Source organism: Chaetodon auriga, chromosome 20 (assembly GCF_051107435.1).
Source record: "Chaetodon auriga isolate fChaAug3 chromosome 20, fChaAug3.hap1, whole genome shotgun sequence".
NCBI classification, from domain to species: Eukaryota; Metazoa; Chordata; class Actinopteri; order Chaetodontiformes; family Chaetodontidae; genus Chaetodon; species Chaetodon auriga.
Window position 1 is genome coordinate 11968090 of NC_135093.1, and position 22627 is coordinate 11990716.

The 22627-nt window shown below is 41.9% G+C and overlaps 2 protein-coding genes across 3 annotated transcripts; both read left to right on the forward strand.

The window, feature by feature from the left end:
- The first annotated feature begins 248 nt into the window (after positions 1-248).
- Positions 249-5062, forward strand: mfsd1l (major facilitator superfamily domain containing 1-like). The gene is made up of 13 exons (XM_076760067.1): positions 249-400; positions 1643-1743; positions 1922-2031; positions 2116-2171; positions 2265-2408; positions 2510-2668; positions 2756-2871; positions 2981-3081; positions 3249-3360; positions 3479-3616; positions 3945-4084; positions 4188-4299; positions 4386-5062. The coding sequence occupies exons 1-13, from the start codon at positions 379-381 to the stop codon at positions 4524-4526; spliced, it is 1452 nt and encodes a 483-aa protein (XP_076616182.1). The 5' UTR covers positions 249-378; the 3' UTR covers positions 4527-5062.
- A 1711-nt stretch (positions 5063-6773) lies between these two features.
- On the forward strand, positions 6774-21278 carry LOC143339461 (actin-binding LIM protein 1-like). 2 transcript variants are annotated; one of them, XM_076760704.1, is made up of 17 exons: positions 6774-7173; positions 11891-12034; positions 13563-13746; positions 13845-13954; positions 14794-14920; positions 15098-15191; positions 15391-15478; positions 15659-15717; positions 16774-16851; positions 17655-17825; positions 18531-18560; positions 18725-18854; positions 19031-19120; positions 20281-20328; positions 20792-20856; positions 21025-21070; positions 21192-21278. In XM_076760704.1, exons 1-17 carry the CDS (start codon positions 6858-6860, stop codon positions 21215-21217), a joined length of 1806 nt encoding a protein of 601 aa, XP_076616819.1. In that variant the 5' UTR covers positions 6774-6857; the 3' UTR covers positions 21218-21278. The 2 variants fall into 2 exon arrangements, with proteins under 2 accessions (XP_076616819.1, XP_076616820.1); XM_076760705.1 differs by lacking the exon at positions 19031-19120.
- Positions 21279-22627: the final 1349 nt, after the last annotated feature.

Consider the following 22627-nt stretch of genomic DNA (forward strand, 5'->3'; position numbering starts at 1 on the left):
CATTTCTTCAATTATTCTACTTTTGCGTTTTCTGTAATGTTTACGGTAGAAAATAATATCACAGAAGATCACAGACTGTTTGTGATGGAGAAATATTCAATAAAGTTTCCAGGTTAAAAAAAAATCCGCAACCGCCGTCAGGGCGGCTGCAGAGTCGCCGCGTGCGCAGATTTCCAAACTATCCGCTGTGTCACTGCGTGACTCCAGATCGATCCGCGCAGTTTAAAGATCTGCGGTGCGCGGAGGGACACCACAGAACAGTTGTGGCCAACCTCAAGGTAGCATGCTAGCGGTGTTACGCTAGCCTGTTCATGTAAACAACACTAAAGGATGTGAATTACAAGTTTTCTTTTGTAGCCACTGTCTTTTTTGCTCACTATGGCGCAGCCGGCGGAGAAAGGTACGTCTGACCATACTTGTATTTTCCAAAAATTACTTCAAATGTAGCTTAGCCAGATGACCAAACCTCTGTCTTCTAACTCTCCACGTACCCACAAAAACTGGGTCACTGAAGGCAAAATGACCAAGTCAGCGTTTTAAACTTGAATTGTAGTGAGAAGAGCTCATGTGACTGAATGGGAAGTCGATACAAACCTTGAGGTTCGCAGTAATGGTTTGTTATCTCAGGACTGAATTGTGAAGGAAAAAAAAAAACCCGTTGTCTTTTTTTCAAGAGCCAAATCATTGACCACCAGTAAGCTATTTCAGTTTGTTTCTCTTGTGAAGTATACACGACAAGATAACAAGTTTCGTGTGTTCAGAGGTAAAAGAAATGTACAGAAGGTACTCCACTTTATTAAAGCTCCTTTCCACTCAAAAATGTATTTTTTCTCATTGGTAGACCCCAAAGTACATTTACTTAAGTACTGTGCTTAAGTAAAGTTTTGAGGTATTTGTAATTGACTTAAGTATTTCAGTTTTATGCTACTTTAAACTTCAACTCCAGTTGCCAGTGTTACACTTTTTACTCCACTACCAATATTTAACAACATTAGTTATTTGTTATTTTACAAAATCCAATTATTGATACAAAATATTGGTCATCTGATCACTTATGATGTGTTATAATGAAGCTACTCAGTAGTATATAAAGTGGATGGAATTAGCCCCACCTTTACCAGATGCAACATTAGAGATGTTTGGGTATGAATGAATCACTAATTATAATCCAAATATATAAAAAACTTAATTCTGAAATGGCCAATTCTTCACAATGGGTTCTTTTACTGTTGGTACTACTATTAACTTGAAATGCAGGACTTTGATTGGTAATCTTTTAATATTTGACATGAAGCAATCCCGTCATCATTTTTGTTGTCTCCTGGCATTGATATTAGCGAGCATTAAGTAATGATCCAAGCATGCAATCAAAGTTAAAATGAAAAGCTCGTAAAATGAACAGAGGGACAATAAGCATTGATTGCTGTGAGCCTAAAAGGAATTGTGAAAACTTATTTTTTGCGAATGCATTTATAGTAACAGCATAGATGTGATGATGAAGGCTTTTAAAGTCTGGAAATGTTTGGTTTAATCACTGTATCTTAACGACTCTGTGTTTTAGACTGACTTTCTTTGTGAAGTTAGACTCTTAAATGTTAATTATCAGGAAAAACTAATGATCCATTCTTTGTTATTTCCACAGCTTATTACCGCTTTGTGGTGCTTTTCTTCAACTGTCTGCTGACGTTTGGCTCCTACTTCTGCTTTGACATCCCCAGTGTTTTGCAGGATCAGTTCCAAGGGGTGAGTAAGAGGCTGCAGGAGGGCGGACTTAAGCTTGAAGACACTATCAGCATCGAATAATTCCCCCTAACCAGCTCAAAATTATCGCTGTAGTTTGGTGTCACAATCCCAAAGTCTTTCCTCATTTTGTGGCTAGTTAGATAACGACTTTAATCACCGGCTTCCTCTCACCTGACAGAATCTGACATGTCCCAATGCAACAGTGATCAATGGCACAGTGGACTGTGTGGTGGGACTGGGGATGAGCCCTCAGCAGTATAATCTTCTTTATGCCATCTATGCTTGGACGTAAGTACACACAGATTGACTCTACTGCTATAAACTGATAAATGGTTTTCAGCTACAGTTGGTGCTGTTCTCTCCTATCAACAGGAACGCAGTGGTGGTGGTCCTGGCTGGGTTCCTGATTGACAAATTAGGAAACCGCTGTAGGTCTACATATATCTTATCTCCAGCTCTGTTTAACCAAGCTGACTTGTGTTATCTCATTCTAATTGATTCCGCTTTCCTCTTCTCTGCAGTCGGAGTGTTTCTCTTCTCTTTCCTGTGTGTTTTGGGCTCATCGCTGTTTGCACTGGGTTCCCACTTTAAAGGAACTCCCTATCTGCTGCCGCTCATGCTCACGGGCCGACTACTGTTTGGATCAGGCAATGGATCTCTGACCAGTAAGGCCGCCTCACAGAGGTCACACACACACACATACTCTTTGCAGCGTCAGCTCAGAGAAGTCTTCCTAAACCAAAACGCTCTCTTGTCTCCTTATTAGTTGTTCAGAACCGCATCACAGCCTTCTGGTTCAAAGGGAAGGAGCTCGCCTTGGCTTTTGGTCTCACCCTGGCTTTCTCTCGCCTGGGCTCAGTCCTGAACTTCTTCCTCACCCAGAAGTTTGAAGAAAAATATGGCATACAGTGGACACTGTGGGGTGGTAGGTTCATGGCGTGACTGAATAATGAGAGAAGAGTTTAAATGTTTTTTCTTCATGCTGCATGTCACATGGTGCTTTGTTTTCCAGGCGCTCTGTTGTGTGTGCTGGGCTTTGTATCCGCCATTATAGTCAGCTCCCTGGACAAGATGGGGATGAGGCAGCTGGGTCTTGATGGCACCATCCAAGAGGAGTCCCGTAAAGTGGTACGTGTGGTAGATTTTGCTTAAATCCTCAGTAACTTCTTTGTTTGGTTGTGAATGCCCTGACAGAACTGTGTGGATTAAAGTGTTTTTTTTTTCTGTGTGTGTGCAGAGGATTCAGGATGTGAAGCTCCTGTCTGGAAGATACTGGCTGCTGGTTCTCACCATCATGTTCTTCTACAACGGCATCTTCCCGTTCATCGCAGATGCCAGGTAGAGCTGTCAGTCTAAAGAATAGTTCTGTGGTTCAGAATGAGTTTTTAAAGGCCAGAATATGGTGTCATTTTTACTCCTTTAGCTAAAAAAAAACAGCAAATGTTATTCTTGGGAACAGTACGAATCATTTCATTTGAACATACTTCTGTATGTTTCCTGTCCAGTAAGTTCATTCAGGATAAGTACAACGGCTACAGTCAGAAGGAGGCGGCCTATATCGCTGGGGCAGTTTATGACAGCTCGCTGGTGCTCTCAGCCAGCGTGGGCATTCTCATAGTAAGTACCTGTAACCTGAATTGGTTTATAAACCTGTTCAAAAGTCTGTTGTATAAAGCAATAGAAAATAAGTAGGTGAGCCGGTGTAACATGTGACACTCTGTTGTGTTTGCTCCAGGATTATGTGGGCCTGCGGGGCATTTTCGCTGTGGCCTGCGCCGTCCTCACGCTGCCCGTGTTTGGACTCCTGGCCTTCACCTTTGTCCCTCCTCTCGTCTCCACCATATGGCTGGGAATCACCTACTCCTTTGCTGCTGTGAGTCTAGATCCATTTTAATTTCTAACAGCTACTCCCTCTCAGGCAGATCATTTCTTTTAGTGGCTTTAGTCCTGAAGGACTCTGGTCATGTTGAGCTTTGAGAAATGTCTTATAAATCGTTCACCTGGCAGATAGAGAATATGTGAAGAGGTCAATGCTTAAAATTAAAGCAGAAATGGACAAAATTGCTAAGAACCCTCTTCAGATTAATGATATATTCAAGGCACGTTGCACTGATCTACACAGATCAGCTTAACAAGCAGATGAGTGTCTGCTGCCTCACATGTAGGTGAAGCATGTGTCTTCATGTTGTGATGTATTCCAGGCGAGCATGTGGCCGTCCATTCCCCTCGTGGTGCCTCAGGCGACTCTGGGAACAGCCATGGGTCTGGCCACCTCCATTCAGATGGTTGGGATTGGGGTGTCCAATCTGGTTGTTGGACAGATTTTGGGCACCAAGTCGAGGTAGGAAGCACTTCAGATACGTGTCTCATTGCAGTGCACTTACGCTCTGTGCTGTATGTTAGATCTTTACTCGCCTTCACTGTTTTCTCCATTTCCTGCCCAGTGAAACTAAAATTCCGCTGTGGCGTTGGCAGAGGATGATGATCTTCATGTTGGCCAACACCATCAGCTGCATCGTCACCTCGGTGCTGCTCAACATTGTCGACCACAGACAGGTCAGACATCCCTCAGACTGCCTGTTTACAGTTCTATGTATGTACCGTGCGTGCAGTGTGTTGAGCTAATATCTGTTTTTCTGCAGGGCGGGACCCTGAACAAGACAACCAAGAGGTCAGAGCAGGCAGAGAGAGACTCCGACAGAGAGCCCCTCAACCAGGGTGAGGAAGAGCCAAATGAGGATGAGGAGGACGAGGCGGTCAGATCTGGTTCTATCAACTCCTAAGTTTAGTTTCCTCCAGCCTGAGCGTTTCTCCTCTCTTTTTTATATGCATATTGTTTATTTTTTTTAAATGTATCTGCAAAAGCAGATAATTGAGCAGTTTAATGAAACAGAGTAAATCTCTGTGAAACAGTATTTACACCCAAATTGGATCAATGGATTGTATGAAATATGAACCAGGTATTGCAGATTTTTCTGTAATACAGAAAAAATATATAATTTCACAAAAAAACAAAATCAAACTCTCTTTTTTTTTTTTTGAATATTGTTTTTAGTTTATCTGAGCCGTTATCACTCACATATCAACTGTACTGCCATAACAGACTGTGTGAAGTTACTGAGGTCACTGAATAATTTCACATCGTGTTAAAGTGCAAGTCACAAAAATGTCATGTCTGATTTTTTTTGGGTTTGTCTTTCTAATGAAACAGTGAAATTCACCTCTCCTCTGTCTGTTCATGGTGAGATGATTTACTTGAACTTGAAGAAGGGAATTTATTGCCAAAACAGCAGAAATAAAAAAATGCTGTTCAACGTGTGATCTTTGCTTCGTCTGATAACAAAGAAGCTTGTACTGCAAAAACTCAGCTCTCAAAAATAAGACAAATTATTTGATTTAAGACTTACTTCCATCTCACTTTTTGCAGCGTGATACCTACATGTTAGCTTAATACCAGCCAGTGGACGGTGACTGCAGGTTTAATCTCTGTTTCACAGCCTGGTTTAATCTTAGTTTTATACTTCCTGCACAGCACCGAATGACAGCCAGACTCAGTTAGCTACCAGCTGGTGAACACAGTGGTGCATTTAGCAGCTAAACAGCCAGATATTTTGATCTAGAAGAGAGTCGACATTGGACTTCCATTCCATCCATTACAGCCAGTAGGTGGAGCTCTTCACACATTTGTTTGCAGCAGATAAACTGCAGTTAAAGCAGTAATCATGGGATTGTGAAGACTCCACCATTGTGTGTTTGTCTCAGTGGTTTTTCCCACATCAGCCTTTTATTTTACTTGAATTCTTAGTAAGCAGATTCTTACATGTCAGAAACCTTTTTGGGAGTCAATGTGGGTATTTTGGGGGAGGTGATAACAGTACTTCACAGTCACATCACATCCATCATATTGTCAGCAAATGGAAGAATGCAGGCTGTGTTTAAATAGCTGCAGACAAATACAGCAGCAGCACATGTAAGTGAAACACGCTACACTGATTTTACTTTGAAACGTTTCAGCCTCTGTAATAAAATGTCATCACATAAGTGACTCGTCAAGTAATGAAGTGGAATCTATCTGCTTGTATACATTCTTTTTTGTTTCATTTGTGCCCATTTACATGGCTGTTTTAGTAATTTTAGCATTAATTTAAGAACTCTTTATTAAGTAAATAAAATAGTTGGAGCTTTAATAAAATGCACCAGCTGTCAGTGAGATGCAGAAGCACAGAGACAGGCACTACATTTCATGTTTGGTGAGTCCGGCTCTAGCTTTGTCACTTCATACAGGTGAACACAAGCATTTTCACTTAGTGATTATGTTGATTGTTTTTGACAGACAAATGTTCCCTGGCAGATCTTTTAGCTTGTGCTTGCAAACATCTGAATAGTTTTTAGCGTTGACATTCGATGAAAATGTAAATTAGAGAGTGTCTGAATGGATCTAGACTGACCTGTCTGACCTTGATTAATGCTGCAGTCCTCAAATACTTAAGTATGACGATTAATCAAGAGATCCAGGCTCAGGCTGTCGGCCTCTTGTCCCTGACTGTGTGCCAGGGTGACTGTGTTCCCTGTTTTAAAGCTAAGCATTCAAAAGACTTCAGCCCATGATGAAGAACGCCGTAGATTACCGACAGAAAAAAAACAATCATGTACAATGTTTGGAGGGTTATGAAAGGGTCCCGAAACATTTATTACTGTGTGCTCAGCTGCTCATAATCCAACCAAAGATCTGAGAGAAAATGCCTGACTTTCACAGACATTTAGTGCAGATTTAAACAATATAACTGCACACACAACTGAATGATATGATAATCTTCTTAAGAGTGCCCCAATCACTCGATTACTAGAAGGCTGAATCTCATGTGAATGTCAGTGGAATGGAGGGAAGAAGGTTACCTGATAGACTTCCTTGAGCTCAGATCCTCTGTTTACCATGAAGATAAACCCTAAAAATATACCTTACTTAATCTTCTTAAGGGGCGTGTGGTAGGAGTTAGTCTTTGACTGCCGGATTGACACACACACACACACACGCTGAGTCAGTCACAAAGTCTTACAGGGCAACTTAATAGCTGACATTCAATAGAAAGCTTGAACATCTTGACGTTTGCTCTATGGTTTCTCACTTGGAGTCGGTCTGCAGCCTGAACTGTTTGGCTGAAAACCTCGACAGAATGAGCGTGACGGGCCGCCTCAACCTCAGCAGCCTGGGCAGGATCTGCGGCTCCACTCACAGCAACGAGATGGTCGTCCTGGACCGGGTCAAGAGGAAGAACTCTGTCAGGCGCATGTCGATCATTGAGGATGGGGAAATTGCAGAGGTTCTCTACCTCATTCCTAAACAGTCCATGATGGAGCAGCTGCCGTTCCTCAACCCCAACGACTACATCCTGTGTGAAAAGCTGGCCGCCATACCTGCAGAGATGGCAGGTATGAATACTTTACCCCCTATGCGGTTGAAATTTCCATTGTGCTCTGTTACTTGGCCATAAAATGTTATGTAGATGTGCCATATGACAAAAAACAATTGATTTCCAACAGGGAAAAGGCTGAATATTGATTGTAATATTGATTGAATATTGATGCAAAATCCATGTGTCTCGTATTTTAGTGAAAACAAGATTAAGAAAACTGAAGCGCACTAACCTGCTTTATTTTCATTAAAAACGCTGCAATGAGAAGTCAAGCTTTTCCACAAAGCATAATATTGCACACATGCAACATGATGTCTGCTCAGCTTTGCTATTCATCACCACAACTGTTAATGTTTGAGCGCCAGTAATTACTTTGCATCCAACACACCATTTGCCTCTCACTTTCAGTCAACATTGTGCCTCGTTTATAAGGTTTAATGATATCAAAGCTTATTGGCAACCGATAAGTACGCAGACTAAAAAAGCTTATTGTGTACTGGGGGACAACACACATGTATTCAGTTTGCCATTTCCAAAAAAGAAAAAAAAAAGATGCTAGAAATGCTAGTTTTGAAAGCCAGAAACATCGGCAGCAGGTAATGTAATCACTGAGTCATCTGAACTGAACTGCAGTCCCATCATGGATACACAGATATTTTGTGCAAAGGAACAGAGGTTATTGTAGGTGACTGGCATCGCCACACATGAAGGAATTTAACACTGATGAAGCTAAATTATTTCAAAATAAGACATCCAAGCACTAAATCGACATTACATTACAACATACCGGTACATGTCCAATTCGCTGCAGGATTTAAATATTATCTTGTTCAGCATGGTCAAGGTCATGGTTCAGGAGCACAAGAGCACTTAATGCCACTCCTACAGTCCTCTTTGTTTGAGAACACACACACCCACACACCCCCACACGCTCCTGCCCTCCGTGCTTTTGGACCACCCCCTTTTCCCTGGGACCAGCAGTCCGGTCAGTCCCTCTCCTCACTCTGATCCACTGCAGTGAGCGCTCCCACAGACCTGTAGAAACCAACTGTCATGAAAGAGAAAGGTAGACATTTTAGAGACTGCGTGAGTGTGTGGATGAGTGTGTGAGTGTGTGTGTGTGAAGGGTGTCTGGTTGTGTATGTTGATTTTACGTTTGTCTTTGCAACTTTATGATCTGTTAGCAGCTTGTTATTAAGTCAGAAAGGCCTTTGTCTGAACTGCTCATGAAGGTAGCGTTTGAATATTCTTGTGTTACACATTGTGTTCATCTTGTTTAAACTGCGTGTTATCTGTAATTTGGTCCACCTTGTTTTGGCTGTGTGGAGGCTCTGGTGTTCTGAAAACGAAATGACATGAATTTAAGCTTTCAGAGGTTTTGACCCGTTAAGATTCTCAAACTGCCTCCAAATCTAGAAACTGAATTTGTAGATGAAATCTGTGGCTGCCAAGTGGGGAAAAGTGCACACACAGCTGTTACAGCTAATCGTAGAGCTTCATGGTTAGGTAAGACCAGCATGTGATTTTAGCAAAACCTCTGAATGAAGCAGTGTTTCGCCCTCTTTATTCTATTTTGCAGCCACAGGAAAAGATTTAGCCTGAGAAGTAAACTGAGTAAACTGCTGTAGGGTCAGTAAAGGTCTTATTTCACTAAACTAATGGTGATAAAAGGGAAGTGAGATAAAAGCCTGATACTGTAGTGTGTTGTCCTGAAGAAACTCCTGAAACTGCTCCACTGATGGGACTGGAAGGAGTTTATCTGAGCGTTTACACTCAGTTCGCATCAGGCTGTGCAGGATCATTCATGGTGACTGAAACCTGCGTGTGCCTGCAGGTGCATGACCTCCATGTAGAAAATTCAGAAATTTTTACTCAAAATCTTTGTACCCAAAAAACATTCAAGGCGGCTAAAAGCTCTAAATGTTAAATCTCTCATTCCTTTAGCTCTTCTTCAGCATGAGATTTCCAAATCTATTTATTTGTTATATTTCTAACAATGCTACGGGAAATTATGGTTAACACACACAATGACCAAACACAGCTTGTAGCCCACAGAAATATGACCTCACTGTATTATATCATGGTAAAATTTATACTATATTAAGGATATCTTACATTACATTACCTTGGACTTACATAAAAATAGACTTCTGTACTTCTAAATCAAAAATTCTTAAAATAGACACTCCCTCACTTCTTACACACACACGCGCACACACACACAGATGCAGATTTTCATGGCTGGAGACAGCGGGTTGTGTGATTAGCTGTCCGTCTCAGGTTTCTCTCCATTTGCTGTCTTTCTAAATCTACCATTTGCTAATACTTGACACCATATCAGCTTCACATTCTGGGAGAGATCAAGAAAGAGTGGACGACATTTGGGACTGCTCACACATTTCCTCACATCAGTTTTACCTTTGACACAGGAGCAAAAACTAAAGCCGCACAATACAGGACAATATCAGACATACACTGTAGTTCACTGTATAATGTACATCTATATATACAAAAAGCAGTATATTATAGCCTGTATTTGTCCATCAGTTGCAACAAAACAAAGCTTTCAAACATTTCTAAGCCGCAGCATAAACTCTGTGCATGTCCCCATGACAAATATCTGAGGCGTTCTCAGCACAAAGGCCGGTTTGGCTGAGTATTCAGCCATTGTTGGAGTGCCATGGCCAAAAGCACGGGCTTCATTCCCATCAGGATTGGCAGAAATAACACTTATTTTTTACAAGATTTGTTTTTTTTAGATCTGATTTTAAACGATGACAACTGCACAGTGCCCCTCTCCTGGCAGAAATCATTTGCAAAGCCTGTCTCTGTCCATGTGACCAAAACTGCTTTTTTGCTTCTATGTGTAATTTCTATTGTTTGTTGCATGTAAAAATCACGACCCTGTCCTACAGCTGTCGTTGTTGTGTGCATGTTTCTTAGATTTCTTACTTATTTCACTTCAGTGGACTTCTCCAGGATGCGGGGTTGCCTGCGTTACAGCAGCAGGCCTGAAGTGGAAGTTTAAAACCACCACAGCACGGCATAGCGTGCACACTGGTCTGACTGGTGTCTATATATTAACCTTTGGGAAGCATGGTCTCCTAATCTAGTTTGTTACTACATACTTGTTACCACAGTGACAAATCTCTCCTGTTGTGGGGCAGACTTGGGGCCACATACCAGTGCTGCTTGACTCAGTTTTTTCAGGATTCATGAGGCTGAGTGGTAGCCGCAACATGTCCCCTTCCAGCTGGAAGTGAGCGGAAATCTTTCTGTTTGGGTCAACTAAATGCAGACATCCATGTTAGTGCAGCTGAGATGATCTGAGGTCTATTTCCAGCTGTTCTTTGGCTAACGTGTAAATTTGTTTAAAGTGCATATGAAAAAAGATGAAGCGCGTGTGTCTATTTGTACGCTGTGTGTCCACACACTGGGAGACGGAGCGCTCTCAACGCGCCACATTCTTTCCTCTCTCTCCTCCGCTAATCACATTCAAGACCTTTCAAGTGGGCTGTGATTAGATTGTACAGGCATCCACTGCTTCTGCCGCCATGTAAACATGAAGGAGATAGAAGGAGAAGGAGTGAGCTTTCTTGCGACGGTGTGAGACAGAGTTTGGCAAACAAGCCAAACACTAGTGTCGAATATTTAGTCGTCCTATACGTCTTGGTGAGCTCTTGTCCGTCCTTGATTACTTTGATCTACAGATTACTGTGACTGTGCATGTTTCCGTGCCAAAGCAAAGCGTGTCTATAGATTACATTCCGTTACGTAAGCACTGACAGGACAGTTCTGAGCGGATGTTAATTGTAATGAACTGCTCAGGCAGAGAAGGGTAACATGCGGGCCTAATTTTTTTTTATATGAACCTGTTCGTAGCCATGCTAGCAGCACGTCTGCAGGGCCAGCTGGTCCGTCAGTCCACCGCTTTGGTCCATGAAGTATCTCAACAACAGAAGTGAAATTTCGTCCAAACATTCGTAACCTGAGGATCAATCCCAATGATGTTGGTGACTTTTCCTGAAGCAGGTCAAAGTTCACTTCTTCAGTTCAGCCTGTCTCAGCACCTACTGGAAGGATTGGTACAGACATTTATAGTCCCCAGATAATGCATAGTAATGCCTTTGGTGATCCTTGATGTTTCCTCCAGCACTACAAGGTTGACATTTATGATTTTGACTACAACTACTGGATGGATTGCTATAAAACTTGGTGCAGACATTGAGCGTGCTAATACATTCAGCTAAGTTTTGCATGTTAAGTAATGTTTCAGGCCTTGTTTAACACAGTAAACATTAGAGCCGCTGAACAGCAGCATGGAAGCGTTGTTATCGTGAGCATGCGAGCATGCTGCTTTTAGCATTTAGCATTAGGACAAAGTACCTTTGTGCAGCCTTTCAAAGCCGCTAGCATGGCTGCAGCGTGTTGTTTTCCACTTTTATTGCTAAATTGACCAGAACTTTTTCAGCTTTCTTTACATGATAAAACATTAAAGCTAGCCGACTTTACTGGATACTTTCTGGATACAAACATGAGAGTTTGTGTCACTTCCAAACAATTTAAAGGGCTTACATGTGACTCATCGTTCATTATAATAAACTGAGAGTAGCAATTTTTAAAAGGAATTCTACAAGAGGCATAAAGATAGCAATTCAAAGGCCAGTCTGCTTAATTTGGCTTAGAACTGTGTCAGGACTTAACTGGTTCATTTATTCCTCCCTCTCCTCTAGTGCTTCATACTCAGAATGGCTGCCACCCGAGTGCTGCAGCGGGGAAGCGGATCATCCAGTGCTTCAGATGTAAGGAGCCGTGCAAGGGAGAGGTGCTGCGAGTCCAGGCCAACCACTTCCACATAAAGTGCTTCACCTGCAAGGGTCAGTACCATCAGTATGTGGATGTGAGCAGATGCAGGTGCACTTGTCCTCTAATCACACCTCAGTCAGAATAGACTTGTACGTTATCAGGAAAGCTCAGTGCTGGACTCCCTGTTGGTGTTCTCTGTCTAAATTTGGACGTGAAAGTTGAGAGGAATCCAATGAACAGGATTCCTCATGCGCAGTGATGAGATGAGGTCTCCTAATGCATTTGTCAACCTGCGCTGTGGTTGGGTTTGATTTCAACTTTGATTGTCCAGTGTTGGCTCTTTAAAATTAAAACACGTATTCATAATTTAACATGAGACAAGAGACATTTGACCCTTTAGGTTGCATTAAAAGGCCTTATTTTCAATGGGGTAGTTTTAAATTAAATAATGCTGGTCATTCGTCAGTCATTAGTCCTGCTGGTGCCATTAAAATCAATTTATTACACAATATTCTGCATCCACAATGGGCCGTTGTGAGGACCCTACTGGGCTGTCAGACAGTCATTCTGTTTCGTGGAAAACATATTTCCTCAGCGGGCCATTGTCCTCACTAATTGAAACCGACAAGCTTCTCGTGTTGTTGCCCTTTCATTGCATTGTGACGGTGTTTACAGCGCAGAGGAAACAAAGAGACTTTCAGAGCAGAGAAGCCTGCAGTATTTTAAAAGTGGGAAGACCTGGAGCCTGAAGGGGTCTGAGGGCTTCGCTGGTGCAGAAGTTGCTCAAACCAAATTCACTTTGAATGTGGATATATTTGAATTAAAATAAAAAAACAAGGTATGCTAGCAGAAGTTTATTGACTACTTTAGTGATCCATAGAAGTTTCATTGAAGTAAATGTAACTTAACGGTACAGAAAGAAGTGGAATAATTGTCACAGTGCTGATAATATTACACATAATTAGTATAAAAACAGCTCAGCACTCCATGCATTTTTGAATTTCTTACACAAAACATCTTCTGGGATCAGAGGAATGTGGACACGTGTTGTTGTGGGTTGTATTCGGACTTAAAAATATCATTTCTTAAAATAAAGCCCATGTATATTGTGAGTGAGTCGCAGTGGGACAGGAATAGAGCAGCATAAATCTCCCTTTGGCTTCTCGGTGCATTGTGTTGTGACAGGACTGTGGCAGGTTCGGAGGGACAGTGTCGGAAACAGGTTGGGCGGTATCAAATGACCCCAAACAAGCTGAGAGGAAACACTGTCTCCCTGTCAGTAGTTTGTCACTGGGCTGATCAGAAAATGCACACGCACATACACAGATGCACGCAAACACATAAACACTTTGGAAACCCTGGCAGACTCATAAGGTCAGACAGTCCAAATAGCATTTATCTCATCCCCCTTTGATGGATTACGTAGTTGCTGTTAAATTACTAGTATGACAGCAGCATGAAAAAAGGTGACCTTTTAAACTACAGATTTATTCAAAGAAATAAAAAATCAATTGATTCATAGCGTAGAAAGTTACAAATGCCTCATCCTGAATTCTCAGACTTTGTTGTCTCTTCCTATCCGTGTGCGTGTGCGTGCAGTGTGTGGCTGTGACTTGGCTCAGAGCGGCTTCTTCATGAAGAACGGTGACTTCCTCTGCCCGCTGGACTTCCAGAGGCTTCACGGCACGCTCTGCAGCAGCTGTGGGGACTTTGTGGAGGGAGAGGTGGTGACGGTCCTGGGGAAGACGTACCACCCAGCCTGCTTTGTGTGCACCATTTGCAAGTAAGTGCTAGTCATGCAGACACGTTCAGAGGCAGAGCATCTATTCTTATCAAAGGACGGCGTGTCTGTATGCCTCTGTCTCTTTCTGCGGTTCTCAGACAGGCCTTTCCTGCTGGGGAGTGCGTCACCTTCAGTGGGAAAGACTGCCTCTGTCAGCACTGTGCTCGACCTGTTTCTCCCACACCTAACAACGTCAGCTATCCCAGCAGTAAGTGCAGAATTTTACTCTCTGAGCGAGGGAGGACATCTGATCCAGTGCTCATTTCAAAAATATTAATGAGGCTTTCAAATAGATCAAAGACTCTGATCCCATGCAGACATAATCTGACAGTGGATTATGTGCTGAACGCTGGCCAGCTGTGGCTCCCATGCCAACCTGCGTGTTTAGTTATCCTGCGCTTAAAAGTCATTCAAGGTCAGTGACACATCTGTCGGCCTCCCTCATCATAGGGAGATAAAATCTTGTAGCATTTCTGCAGGTAACAGATCTGATCCTATGCGTGTATTTAAGGACGCAAGGATGCTAAAGGCAGGCTAAACAGTGGCCCTGATTGCAGTCTAACCCCCTGCTGGTGAGCTGGATATCTTTCTCACAACACTGACTGGACGCTGCCTTACAAATTCGGTCATCCTCCTGAGATCAAGCCAAGTCAATGAGTCAGTACAGACTAAGAGAGACAGTGGAACTCAACTCTCCACCTCAACACGACCTCATTCACCTAAAAGCTATAAATAGAAGAGGGATCAATCGAGGATCTAGACTCACAAAGCCTCTGGATTAAGATGATCTCTCTCCAGGACTGCTCAGAAAATCTTCATGAAACAGCACAGCTACTCAAATAGTTCTGTTATGTCAGAGGAGCCTTCACTTTCAATGTTTAGTTTATGCATTTTAACCAGAAATAATCAGGAAGAATGGAGGTAGTTGAGCCTTTGTATCACCTCAGACATTTAGTGAATAAGACTCTGGCAAGAGCCTGTTATGGTGTCCAGTGTTTGCTCTTAAGGTGTGTGTGTCTCTGTGTGTGTGTGTGTGTGTGTTTTCAGGCTGCTCTGGCTGTGGTAGAGACATCAAGAATGGCCAGGCCCTGTTAGCCCTGGGTGCTCAGTGGCACCTTGGCTGCTTCAAGTGTAAAACCTGCAGGAAAGTGCTGAGCGGAGAATATATCAGCAAGTAAATACAAATCTCTCATTCTCTCATATTCTTATTTCTTTCTCTACCTCCCCTTAATTGAGTGTATTTTCCCTAAGAAGAAAGGCTGCAACCAGAGGTGATGTTAGCATCCGTCACAGCTAATACACAGGGAAGAATATGTTGGGGGTTTTTTATATCATGTGTTTTATCTTTCAGGGATGGCGTTCCCTACTGTGAGAGGGACTACCAGGTTCAGTTTGGGGTACAATGTGATGCATGTCAGAAGTTTATAACTGGAAAAGTTCTCGAGGTGAGAAATCTTAACTCTCAGTGAAGTGAACTCCAGATTTTAGATGTATTTGCATCACTTATTTAAATTATTTGTATGGTCATAGAGCAAATTGTGGAAGTCATCACTGAACTTATTAGCAGACTTAAAGCATCCTTTGACGTGGCTGCTTCCTTGATGAAAGGACCTGACTCTGCACTTTTCTCATGATCTGCCACAGGCAGGGCACAAACATTATCACCCCACCTGTGCGAGATGCAGCCGATGTTACAAAGAGTTCAAAGAAGGGGAAGAAATGTATCTGCAAGGTCAGTTTGAGAAGGTGACTGTGGATGAAAGCAGGAATTCAAAGTATTTATTTGAAGGGGGTCCAATGCTCAATGCTCAAACTGATTTCTGTTCATTGCATAAAATGTGTGTTTCTTTAGACATGATGTCAGTCTTTCTGCCTTAATGCCTGCAGTAGGTAACTGTCCCTGCCTTCACAGGATCCACAGCTTGGCACCCAGACTGCAGAGACAGCAGCAGAACTGAGGACAGTTACAGGGTAAGATCTCCACATGATGTGTGGAGTAAAAGTCTTACACTCAGAACCTTAAGTAAAAGTATGTAAGTATTAGCAGCACCAGCAACATTAACTTAAAGTATCAATAGTAAAAGTACTCATTCTGCAGTAAAATGGTCCCTGTCAGTGTTTTACTATTATATATGATGTTTTCAGATTAATATTACTGCTGCATTACTGTGTCTGCAGCCGTTTAATGCGGCACATGTTTAACATTGTGCTCATTCTACCTACTTTATATACTGCTTGGTGGTTGAATCTGCAGCAACGTATCATATTCTGTAATATCATCATGTCTGTAGCATCGCTCTCCTGTGAGAGCTACGTATCTTCTGAAAGTAAAGCAAAAACAGGCAGCATATGATGACCTGGACACTTGTTTCATGACACGTTTTCTTCCTTCCCAGGCCAGCAGACCAAAAACACCCTGTCTTGATTTCTTTTTCCCCCCACATGAACTGAAGGTTAATATTGTGAGCGGGCCTGCTGTTTGCTCTGCTGGTTTTCTCTAGAGTCAGCAGGCTGTAATCTCACGTCTTGAGATTAACCGCACTCGCTTGTTTCACACTTGTTTTAAGCATAGCCTTTGAAAAACAAGCCAGTCGTAGCATATGAAGTCTGAGCGTTGACCGTGCTGCATGCTTGGCTGTGTCATTTCCTGTCATCTCCTAGTACGAGCACAATTTAATATACACTAATGTGTTCTTCCATCACTAAGTGTTTATACAGCTTTGTGTAAGTACTATGCAAAATGAAAGTCTGGCAGGTGCAAATAAAGTTAGAATTTTTTTTTTTTCTTGAGCCAATTACAGTATGGAACAATGCACTTAAACTACATGACACTAGGCTGCTGCATTATGATTCCTAGTGACTGCTTTTACCCAGAGGAGTAACAGGGAAGCTAGATCAGATATGCTGATCCAGTTGAGACACTGACAGGAAACAATGGAGGCTGTCTACTGACACCTGAGCTGAAACAGGCCATGATGTTTCTCAACAAGTCAAACTAACAGCTGCTTCTTTTTTTTTTCCTCTTAGCCCACTAGATCCTCATCGGAAAGCTCCTGCTCCAGGCCGGGCTCATGCACTCCAGGGAGTCCCAGTCGAAATATCTGTGTAAGTTCTGGTGACAGCTTAACATCCTCCGTGGTGCCCAATTCACCGTGGGTTGATTTATGTTTCATTTATCCTTTATTTACACAGGGGAGTCGCATGGACAAAGTGTCTCTCTTGCGAGAGGTTTCTTTTTGACAGTAGACAAATGTGATGATGTAAAAATATATATCTATATATTAAAGAGTCTTAAAATCAATGAAAGTTTCATGTTAGCATATATATTTTTATTTTACCTTGACTGATCGGAACTAGTTTCATTCTGCTTGTGAAAGAAAAAAATGTAATTTCAATTGTGGTTGAGTGGTGAAGCAAATTTTCTTAATGTAATCAGGAATATGCAGATTAAAAATCAACCACATATTGAACAGGAGCTTAGATCAATTTGAATGCGCTTGCAATTCAGATTGCATTTGATCATAAAAACAACCCGGTGCTTTCAGCGTCCATTTGTTTCCTCCATCCGCTCTTTCATGATCCGTACCCTGCCGATGTGTTGTGTGGAATAAACTTTACCCCCACCTCAAAATATGAGCCAATTATCTTTTTGATACTCAAAAGCCTCAGAAATAACGTAGTGAAACAGAAGCAGGCCGCAGATTATATGTTAATCTGTCCGCTTCATGTGCCAAAAACCATCGTGGTGTTGTGGGATTAAAGTTTCATTCCTCCATGCAGTGATGTAACAAGCAACCTTTGACCTTTGACCTGACCTGAGACATACTGTCTGCTCCTTCTGTCTTCCATCCTCTGTGTCCTTCTCCTCATCCACATCCTACCCTCTCTCCTCCCTGTCCTGGTCCCAGGCAAAAGTAGATAATGAGATCATTGATTACCGAGACTTAGCGGCAATTCCCAGAGTCAAGGCGATATACGATATAGAGCATCCTGATATGATATCTTATAAGTCTGTGAACGACAACTCCTCTGCTTTGGACAACAAAGGCAACAGACAGGACAGGCAAAGCCCCGCAGAGGTAACTGCATTCAATGCTCCAAGTTATATCTGGTGGCATGTTTGTGTGTCATTGTTTTGGTGTTTTGGTCTTGGTTTGATTTATGAGTCAAACCAAGTGAGGTCTCGTTTTGTTGCTGATATTTGACTGTGTTTGGCTTAAAATGCAGAGACAAATGCATCTTTAAGTGTGTTTTGGAGCAGCAGTAGTGCTTCTTTATGAACAACGTAGCTTAAATTTCTCCATCTAGGCAGGTATGAAATGTCTCTACTTAGATTTTGCATTCTGCAGAATTTGCCTGCGCAGCAACTTAGAACAGTCAGAGAATGTTTGCTGACTTCATATGAAAAGCAAAAGAGGTCAGCTGCTGTTCGCTGTGCCGTTGAGCATTCATTAGTAATCTGTGCCAGGCTTCCTGACTCTAGTGTAGAATAATTAGCTAAATCTACCTTTATATCAAATCCTTTCATCTCCTACCATTTGTGTCTCCCTTCGTGTGAAAACCTCATAACTCCAGGCTTACTGGTTTTTCAAATTCAGATGAAGGATTGCAGTGTAAAGCATATTATAGATGCCTTCCTCTTATGAAGCGTTGCCAAAGATACATAGATTACAATTAAGTTTACCAGGCAAGTTTGGAGATACAAGGTTTTCACTTTGAGGTGGCTGCAGTGTATGATGTGTTTCTGTCCGGTTAATTTTCCTTCTTCTGTCTTTCTGATTTAGTCACCAGGAAACGTGTCTGTAACCACAGAGGTAAATGTTTACACGCTGTGAGAAATGCTGTGACACACAGTTTGTTCCAGACCCCCATTGAAATCACAGATATTTAACACTCAACGGCACAAATTACTCGTGATTTGTTGTGCATTTTACACGTCTTTTTTTTTTTTTTTTTTTTTTGTCTTTCTTCTCTCAAGGAGAGTTTTGAAGTGAGAAAGCGCATACCGAAATCTACAAGTCACGGATCCTTTGGAGCTCACGCCATGTACAATCGCCACAGCTACACTCCAACTCTGTCCAGATCACCACAACACTTCCACCGGCCAGGTGAGGAGAGCGCCGGAGAGGAAAATGATCTCAATGTCCTCATCACAAAGATATCAAACACCCCACTCCCACTCACTTGTTCTCTATTGTACCATCTTCCCTCATCCCCTCTACCTCCACGACTCCTCCTCCTCTTCCTCCTCCTCCTCCCACCTCTTTCATGCAATAACACGCAGGGTTGATGCTTTCTCCTTCTTTACTCTCTGGCAACAATGACACCTGCCCCACTTCCCCTTTACATCACCACTTTCTCCCTCACACCAAAGGTAAGAACTTCCGCTCCTCTGCATCCCTTCCTGGTTTTACCTTCCCTTTTCTCATCTGTTATATCAAACATTTGCTCTTAACTACACGGTGAGTGCAATGATAGAATAGAAATTTCTACAGCAGCCAACTATCTAAAGACAAACTGGTTTTTGAGGGTCGGAGTTGGAATTGAAAAATAAGATGGCACAGAAACATGATTGGCTTTATTCTTAGAAACACTGAGCCATCTAGTGGTCAAAGTTCACACAGACTGTCGGCCGCCCACACACACTCTTTCATATCACAGGAGACAGAAAAAACACACCAGCTCGCTGCTTCTTCCAGCTATTTCGCTAGTTTTCTCCATTCTGTTCCCATTCTCTTTCCTCTTGTTCTGCCGCCTCACCCACAGCTCAGAATAAAATCCTTTATCTCGATGTGCATCAAAGTTGCTATTTATAAAACTACTTTGATCGATTCAGTAAGTCAATTTTCCTGTGCCTGCTCCCAACTTCACTCACACATTCCTCTACAGCCGGGCCTATTTATAGCAGTGCTGAGATTTTTTTTAAAGCCTGTTTTGCGTGTGTGTGTGTGTGTGTGTGTGTGTGTGTGTGTGTGTGTGTGTGTGGATAAGATGTGACAAGTTTTGACTGGTAATCGCTGGCATGTGTTTTTAGTGGGAACTGAAAATCACTCACAATCCTCCAACAACCAGCATGGCCTTGATTTCTGTGTACAGAAGTATTTAATTCAGTCTTTGAAATCGATCGATTTCAGACGTCAGAATCTTAAAATGATCTTGGCCATCATTTCTGAAACTCCAAATTATTTTTGAGAAAGTAAATTGTCGTAAATGTACAGATGCTCTATTATATTATCAATGGATTCTGGTCCCAGTCTTTACACTGCTTGTCTTTTTTTTTTTTTTTTTTTTTTCAGAGAAAATGGAGTAATTCTGTGATGCTGCTTTTACTCCACTCCCACTCATTTTAATGCATTTCTTATGTAAAGTGCCACAGTTTGAGCAAAAATAGGCTGTTGAAAGAGAAAAAGAAGTGATTTGGCGAGCTGCCACAGAGACTCTGCAGTCGGTTATTGCCAACAATACATTATTTTGGTTCTGCTGTGTAATATTTTAGTGAATTGTCTGCTGACGCTGCATTCTTTCTGTCTGCAGACGAAGGCTTCAACATGTACAGGAGGCCTCCGATCTATCGACAGCAAGGTACAATACGCACATATATAAATATAAATACATACATAGTACTCAGTTTAAATTAAAGGAAGAATTATAAGCAAAAAAACATTCATATGCTATCATACCTCAGTCATAGCCAATCGTACATGAGAGATGTTGACAGTATTGTTGATAGAATACACGCTCCACTGTCCACAAGTGTGTCATGTGAGGTAACACTCCTGTAAAAATCAGCATTCAAGGTATTTACTATAAGCTGTGGGTAAACTAGCTTAGTGAACGTCAAACATGGTTTTGTGGAAAGTCTAAATATAGAAATAGAGCAGTACTGAGAAGCCTGTTTTACAGAACTATTAGCAGCAGGTTAATTAAAGAACCTGGCAAGGTATATTACACTCCATAAGTCTGATCTAATTTGAGCAACGAGCCGAATCTGCCTGTAAGTCGTCTCAACACGAGCTAATCTCGCTGCCGTTTCACTTTCACACAGATCCAGATTCCTCCCCGTCCCAAACATCCTCTTTGCCTCGATACGGTCGCAATGGCCTCAATCCGGTAAGAGCAGCATAACTGATAACTAATTCCCTCTTTAGCATTATTGTATCAAGCTATTAATGTATTTGACCCTCCTTTGAGTCAGGCTGCATTTAGTGCAAACATGCATTTTTTTTTATGTTTTGAAGTGCGCTGTGTCATGTTTTAATGTGCTTTCCTCTCAATAAGCCACAGTCAGCTGATTTCTCCCATTACAACGGTGACAGATTCAGAGGTAAGTGTTAGACATCTTTTCTTTTTATCTATCATGGAAATCATTTAAAGATTAACTCGGTGGATAATTCTTAAGAAATTAATTAGTGTGCTCGTTCTTTACTTTTCCCCCTGCCTTTCAGATGTTAAGGTACGTGAGAGGACCTGAGTGGAGCTTCATGGGATCTTGAATGCCCACGGTCTTGCTTCCTTCCCCTGTTTGGTTTACTCACCTCACTGTCTGCATGTTTTATGAAAAACACATTCAACTCAGTTTCAATGCTGCACTGGACTTGCAGATCTCTTCATGAATATATATATATATATATATATTGCTTTCAACTCTTTAACCACACATTTTAGAAATATACTCTGCAGTCATTTGGCTTTTCGCTTTGAAGTGACTAATCCTGCCATGATGTTTTCCCATTGCATGTGTTTGCTTCATTCTGTAGCTCATCCCTGACGGTCAACATCTATTAGCGCGAATGGAGAGAGGAGTGTCTATGCCTAATTTGTTGGAACCGAAAGCAAGTATTATTTTTATATTCATGCTTTTCTCTTTTGCATTTAATTCTCTGCCCAAGTCTGTTTGCTAGAGGAGGGCTTGACTGAAAAGACTTATAATACAGCACTAACAGTTACATGCAATAACACTTCAGTCCAATCCAGTGGAGCTTAGGATAGACTTGCTGCAGCAGTTTAAAAGCTGTAGGACAGCTTTATCATCATCTGATGAGGTTTCAAGGACAGCTTTATCACCATCCTTCCTTTATAACAGTATACATGAAAACTGAGGCTAGCATCTTCTTCCCTGCAGGCTGAAGCACTACAACTATCCATGATAACTGTGCAGTGGTACTACGAGATGCATATTTGCATTGGACACAATGTGCTAATTCCATCCTGTATCTCAATAGCTCATAACATGAATGTACAAAAGATTGTGCTCAGGTGTAGCATGTGTGATAAAGCAGCCTTTGTCTGTGTCATGTCAAGGTCTACCCATATGAAATGCTCACAGTTACCAGCAGAGGAAGAGTGAAGCTTCCCAGAGACGTTGACAGAACAAGGCTCGAGGTACGGTAATGTGAGAAAAGCCGTATTACAGTGTGACACTTCATTGTTACATAACTAAACAGCCTGCTGTGTTGTTTTTATCCATACTTGAATAGCAGTAATGAAAAGACAAACGGCCATTGAATGAAACACATCACCTTCGTTGCACACTGAAGCTTGCCAAAAGGCACAAATTCAAGTGCAAAATATCTTCTGAGTATTTATTTTTTTAAATCAGTGCTAGCTCTTGTGTAGAACAGTACACACGACCCTGACAAGAGTGTACCTGGACAGTGGCATGAAAGACTTTCCTTTAAAACAAGATGATAAGTTTCATTTTAGAATAATAAATCCACCTAACAGATGAGCTTTGCCTCTTACCCACTGTGACATTATTCTGTTATTCTTCCTCTGCAGCGTCACCTATCCCCCGACTCATTCTTTGACATCTTTGGCATGGACATTCAAAAATTTGACAGACTTCCGCTGTGGAAACGTAATGACATGAAGAAGAAGGCAA